Here is a 6,969-nt window from a genome sequence, read left to right as displayed (position 1 = left end):
ATAGGTCCCAATTACCATTTTCCAACTTCAAATTAATCATAACCTCAGAACAATCAGACTTATCTCAGGCTCAGTCCATTAATCACAGTCAATACCATTTCACAACCTCATTTCTCTCTTAATTGAAATTAGGTTGTGCGCATAATTTGGAGATTTCTGACTGGAGTATAAAATGCAAATCAGTGAGTGCTACATATTTGTGAATACACTGCATATTTTGGTCTAAGTCATTATTTGTTTTAATGTGTTTAGGAAATGAACTAACCTAACTTATATTCATGCATTGGTTGATTTATAAATGAATCATATATTGATACAGAACGCAACTGATAAAATTTAATCCATTCATTCATATTACCGTGTTATCTAAACACTAGTGTTAATTCGCTCTATAATATGAAAACATAAGGGAAATATACTGTCCTTTAACCATTGTTTCACTGCTTCTCACTTTCATGTATTAATGCACATATATTTTTGTCCTTTTTATGTTTTACTATCTCATTATAAGCCACTTTGGATCTGCTAAATGAATACAGGTAAATGTATTTATTTTTGCCTTATGCTGATATAATTTATATAAATAATTTAAATAAAAATTATAATGATAAAATTACCCACCAAGTAACCTGGCATACATAAACTATACAGAATAAGTTTTCTGTAGAATAATATCTTTTTTTCTCTCCAGTTAATGTAGACGTTAAAGCCGTGGAAAAATGCATTGCTCAGCCCGAGACCTCAGCAAACAAATGCTATCGACTACCCGCTCTCCTAATACTTTTTGCCTGAATGCCGAACAGGCCGGTGCTGATTCGGTTAACTAGGTCACTCGCACCCTCAATCTTAATTCACTGAGCAGAACTTTGATTTCTGGCAGCTCAACAAGGCCCCCACAGAAATGGGCTCATTCAATCGCTGGCTGTTTCCAGGCACCTGTTCAGAGGTGAATGCGTGCAGCTGAGGATTGGATTAGCTGACTTATTCTTGCTCAAAGTGCCTGAATCAAATCAATCAGAGCCCTTTCCTTTCCTGCTCCTCATCTGGGACTTCCTCAGGATTGCAGCAGATGAAAGACTCGCTGCGTGTTCTCTGGCTATTTCTAACAAAATGCCACAACAGCCTTTGATGGACCTCAGAATTTGGCTAGAAAGACTGTGTGTTATGGGATGTTTAAATACTTTTCATTGTACACTTATACCCTATATTTCATTTATTCTCGTGCATCTCTTTATTTCAGATTTAATGCATGATGGTAGAATGGAGAAGAATGAAAAACAAAACAACTGTGAATAAATCTGCAAAGGTACAATAAGATTTCCTAATGCACAAACAAGCAGTTACGGAACTCCTTAGGTCTTATGCACACTACATACAACAGAATAAGCTTGGCGTATATAGACATTTTATCAGGCGGCGAGGCTGACAGGATCCGTCCTAGATTAGAGTTATTCCACATGATCTGGTTCCCCTGCAATCAGACAGAAGTGCATGAGCGGGTCAAGTTTTTTGGGTTGATATTTCCAGGTTTACGCATTGTTGAATTAACTCAATTGGATACAAAAAAGTTCATCGACCTGTTTATGAAAACCTCACAACGCAACATCCTGTTAGCATCAAAGACAGCAATGGAAGGGGAAAAATAAAGATGAAGAGAATGACGAAAGAAAAAGCTTCTTTTATTCCAGTTTAAAGTACATCATCTCCAGAGCTACATCATTATAAGATAATATGATGTAGCAACAGAAACATTTTCTCTCAAACACACTATTGAATAAAACAGAAAATAAATAAATATATTTAAATAAATAATGCTGAACACAACAACTTCAACCAGCTACTTCTTGGCACAATGCATTGTATAATTTGCATACTTAATGTATACTGGCAATGGTATAAATATACTTTTATATTATTTTTCATCGTGTGTCACATCTGTTCGGGGGGGATAAATAAATAAATAAAATGTACCTTCTGCACAACACATTTTGTAAAAGTTCAAAAAACCTTACGGTACATGTGGCAGCAGATATACCTGCTGATGACATTTTGACAAATATTTTAACATGCTTGTATGCGCTTGAGAGTACACGTAAAAAAAGTAATGCCAAATGTACGCAAAAAGAGACCAAACACGTATTTAAAAAACAAGTTGTGCCCAAGCTTCTATGTTCTTTAACAGTGCTGCTCATGGAATGGCAATGCTACCTTCACATGAAATATTTAGTACATGTGACCACCGCTAATAATACTCTTCAGACTCCATATTTCAAGCATCAGTTGTTCAGTTGCTTGACCGAGGCGCTTTATAATGACAAAACAAAAGGCACAGCCTCAAACCCAGTGTCTTTTACGCTGTCTTCAACAAATCAATATCACAGCCGATACATTTTCTGTATATTATTTCAGATGAGAGCATCGCCCTATGTTTCATAATCCATGTCAGCCCTTTAATATCTGCGATCAATAATGCAGTATGTTTCATTTCTGTAATGTCTCATCTCTCCATAGCCATTCTCTTTCATATACGTTTATTACATCTTATTGCTATTGATCTGAAACCTTTCGTGTGCCAAATCTTTACATCCGTTTCCTTTTACCATTTCATTGACGGAATACAAACACATCATTGTTACAGTGAATATAAATAGTGGTGGTGGAAATGTTTCGAAGTAACCCTGGCCTCACTGTCAGCTGATATCAGTTGTCGTGAGGACATGACATGCTCACTCATGTTGTGCCTCCAGTCCACTAGGGGCAGTGTGGAGAGTCCTTTCATGACGATAATCACTTTTGGCTCTCTGCTGCTTGCTTTGAAATGTATTCAGCCTCTTAAACAGTCACCTCTGTCTTACTGTTAGTTACAAAGTATGGTTGCGTGGGAAGATAATGATGACTGCGGGCAGTGTGTAGCTGATTAACCTGCTCCATCGTGCACATCTTCCTAGGGCCGTAGGTTTTGCGTCGTCCCGCAGTCTCTGCAGCCTCCCAGCTTCTCAGCATGCCAGGGTTTGCGATGGTATTGGAGCTGTAGGCCATTGCGGGATGGGACACGTTGGGTTTAATGCTCCTGGGCTTCTGTCCATTTTGTTTGAGGCATGGGACCTCTGTGACGTAGGAAGCGGTGGGTTCCACGTACTCCATTTTGACCGGATGAAGTGGCAGGCTTCCCTTAGCCGCCAACTCGACCAAGTGGCGGTGTTGCTTGTTGAGGAAATCACCATTGGCTTTGGCCGCTGAAGAAAGATAGAGAGGAAAAATTAGGCTAATTGAGATTTTTCTTCAGATAATTCTATTTTTTTTTTTTTTTTTGTGCAATGGTTGTTCATGAGTCCCTTGTTTGTTCTGAACAGCTAAACTGCCTGCTGTTCTTCAGAAAAATCATTTAGGTCCCACAAATTCGTTTTTTTTTTCTTTTGCATATTTAACCCCTTTCCAACGATGTCTGTATGATTTTGAGATCCATCTTTTCACACTGAAGACAACTGAGGGACTCATTCGCAGCTATTACAAAAGGTTCAAATGCTCACCGATGCTCCAGAAGGAAAAATGACGCATTAAGATCCAGGGGTTTGAACTTTTGAACAGAATGAGGATGTAGATATTTTTCTTATTTTGCCTAAATATCATATTTTATTCATTTAGCACTGCCCTTTCGAAGCTACAGAAGATACATGTTTCCCAGAAGACAAAATAAGATAAGACCTTCAAATTCAAATGACCTTCAAGACCTTCAAGACTCTAAATGCATCATGCTTCCTTCTGGAGCATCTGTGAGCACTTTAACTTTTTGAAATACTTGTATGTAAGTCCCTCAGTTGTCTTCAGAGTGAGAAGATGGATCTCAAAATCATACAGTCATTGTTGGAAAGGGTTCAAGTATGGAGCCAAAAGAGTCTCAATAAAGATAAATGCACACACTACATTCAAATATGCACACATAGGATTCATACATGCACACACATAATCGATAAATACACACACACAGGATACACAAATGCGCACAAAATTCACAAATGCACACACAAAATTTAAAAAGCACAGAAGATTCACAAATACATACAAAATTCAGAAATGCACACAAAATTCAGCAATACACACACAATTCAGAAATGCAAACAACATTTACAAATGCACTCAAGATTCACAAATGCACAGAACAAGATTCAGAAATGTATTTCTGATGCACACACACATATATCTTGATTTACAAACTGCTTGCGGTCTGTGAACTTCACTGCATTTGTGTGTGAATTTTGAGGCTCCCCTCAAATGCAGTGAAGTTCACAGACCTCAAGCAGTTTGTAAATCAAGATATATGTGTGTGTGCATCAGAAATACATTTCTGAATCTTGTTCTGTGCATTTGTGAATCTTGAGTGCATTTGTAAATGTTGTTTGCATTTCTGAATTGTGTTTGTATTGCTGAATTTTGTGTGCATTTCTGAATTTTGTATGCATTTGTGAATCTTCTGTGATTTTTTAATTTTGTGTGTGCATTTGTGAATTTTGTTAATTTTTGCATTTATCTTTATTGAGACTCTTTTGGCTCCATATTCAAGGGTCATTTTTATAAATTCAACTAATATTTTCTCTATGTAAACATCTTTTATGTAAGAGATGCATTTTAGTATAGTAAAAAAATGTACATTTTGCAGATCCTGCATAAAATTTTGACCACAACAGTAAATGCTATTATTCCTATATGAAGAAAATGAAACAAGACTGTTTTGGTGCAACAAAACTAACATTATGTTCAGTTATTATTGTTTTTATAGTAAAGTTGGACACTTTGTGCTGTGTGTTGTAACAGTAATGGCTATTTTTGGCTGAAGTAGAGAAAAAATCTTTTCTTTCATACTGTGACCAAAATTATCTAATTATCCATCAGTTGCTGATTAGATAAAGGCAGATCTGAATTTGAGTTTGAGGTTGATTTTAAGAAAGCGTAGGGTTTAAATGATAGGAGGAGCCTGGCATATATGTCTCACGTTTCAATAGAAGATCTAATTACGATAATTTGATGACAAAATATGAGCTATCAATCAATCATAATGAGATCAATAAGATCACAAAAGGAGTTAATGTTTTCAATCTGTGGTCAGTTGAAGTACAGCATGTCACGCTCCTTTGAGAGATGTGGTCTTTTTACCAGGTGATTGATGTTTATAAGGGAATCATTACTCTTAGGGTACCAGGCATCTAGTGTGAATTTTCCTTAGTCTTATATTGATGGTTGGCTGCTTTGACGACCTTGAAGATAAACTTTTCATGCTTAAAATAAGTTTGGTATGCAGTGTGATAATAAATCTTATTTATCACTGGTCTGTGGGAGTAGAAGAAGACGTCATGCACGGTGGACATTTTTCCACCGATACACGGATCATCACAACAGACGGGTGAATCAATTACAGTGCTCAACAGTGCACATCCTCAAGAGCCATAATCAAGATAAATCGTGGTTTTGTAACTAGTGCCTCTAGACAGAGGTCAAATATCTCTCGGCTCACAACTCCGTGACTCCATGGTTTGGAGTTAGTGTCATCTGGATATCAAAGGGTTTTTGTGGGAAGATATTCTGGTACATGGCTTTATTAGAAGCTCCACTTCTCTATGTCAGGTGGAAGTCTAGTTCTGTGACCTTAGAAATGTATTTGGGGACTGAGAGAGAAGTATTGATTTGCAGAATTGGGAATTATCAGCTCTAATAATCCTGCACCTTTGAGAATTTTCATGGAGGAGGCAATTCAATAAGAAAAAATAACTATGACTCCAGAGGGTCAGTTTTTCTCTGTCCGATGATGTCATATAGTTTATGTCACCCATGATGAGGTGAAATTAGAACATTTATAAGAGCAGGAAGGAAGCCTGAAGTAATCCACAGTCTAAATAACATGCACTAGAGACACTCTCTTCAGGTTTCATGTCAATTAGAAATCCTTGAGGAAGCAGTTGGAGAAACAATGGTGGTAACATACTATGGTAAAACCATAGCATGATATTCATGCTTTTTTTTATTAATTTAGTTAGAGTTTAAGCACTTTAAACAATAGCAACTTTAAAACAGGGTTATGATAGTTAATTAAATAGTTCATTTGTTTTCAATTACCATGATTTTCACTATCATAGTTGGTTTTGGTTTAGTTTTATTTTCTATTTTATTTAATTTTAAAATGTTAACAAATTTCAGATGTTAAAAAAGTTTTGTAGTTTAGATGTTTCATTTATTTAATTTCAGTAGCCTATACTTTATACAGAAAAAATATATAAATATATATATATTAAATAAATTAATACTATTATTTATGTAATAATGACCATTAAATTAACATCGTATTTAGGAATTAATCGCACATGAAAGCCACCACAAAGTCATAATTACAAGTCTTAACCGTCCGTGAATTGTGTACTGCAAACACATATGAGCTTCATCACTGTGTCTGTTATGTGACCTACAATAATGTACAGTATTTGAAAAATAATGTTTTTTTTTAATCTTGTCATCATATTCTGTACCAAATGCACAAAATAATGATCTTTAAAAAAGCATCATATGACCACTTTAAAATAGAAAACTGTTACTTCATACACGCACGCACACACACACGCACGCACGCACGCATGCACGCACGCGCACACACACACACACACACACACACACACACACACACACACACACCCACACACACACACACACACACACACACACACACACACACACATATATATATATATATAGTTTTGCTAATGATATATTTTTAAAAGTCAACTGCAATGAAGTACAGTGACTCTCTTTCAATACAGACCCAATAAGATTTCAAAGTCTTATTCTGGGATTCATTAATCATTTGTAAAATATTCTGCGGTAAATGCTATGTTCAGTAAGAGGAATAATTTATGAATGTTGTACAGGAAAGATCCACATTAGAGTATAACACTGACATGCTACAAATGATCCTTTCGAGTGTAC

At 36.0% G+C, this 6,969-nt stretch overlaps 1 protein-coding gene across 1 annotated transcript in view; it reads right to left on the bottom strand.

Moving 5' to 3' along the window:
* Positions 1 to 1,658: 1,658 nt before the first annotated feature.
* Positions 1,659 to 6,969, bottom strand: part of LOC128025167 (protein shisa-9A-like) — a 29,991-nt gene continuing 24,680 nt past the window's right edge. Inside the window, exon 4 of the mRNA XM_052611220.1 lies at positions 1,659 to 3,236. Within this exon, the coding sequence (XP_052467180.1) occupies positions 2,833 to 3,236 (404 nt within the window). The 3' untranslated portion in view covers positions 1,659 to 2,832. The remainder of the gene's footprint in view (positions 3,237 to 6,969) is intronic.

This window comes from Carassius gibelio, chromosome A12, assembly GCF_023724105.1.
Source record: "Carassius gibelio isolate Cgi1373 ecotype wild population from Czech Republic chromosome A12, carGib1.2-hapl.c, whole genome shotgun sequence".
NCBI lineage: Eukaryota > Metazoa > Chordata > Actinopteri > Cypriniformes > Cyprinidae > Carassius > Carassius gibelio.
The sequence above is the reverse complement of the archived record's forward strand: the minus strand, read 5'-3'. Positions and strand labels throughout refer to the sequence as shown.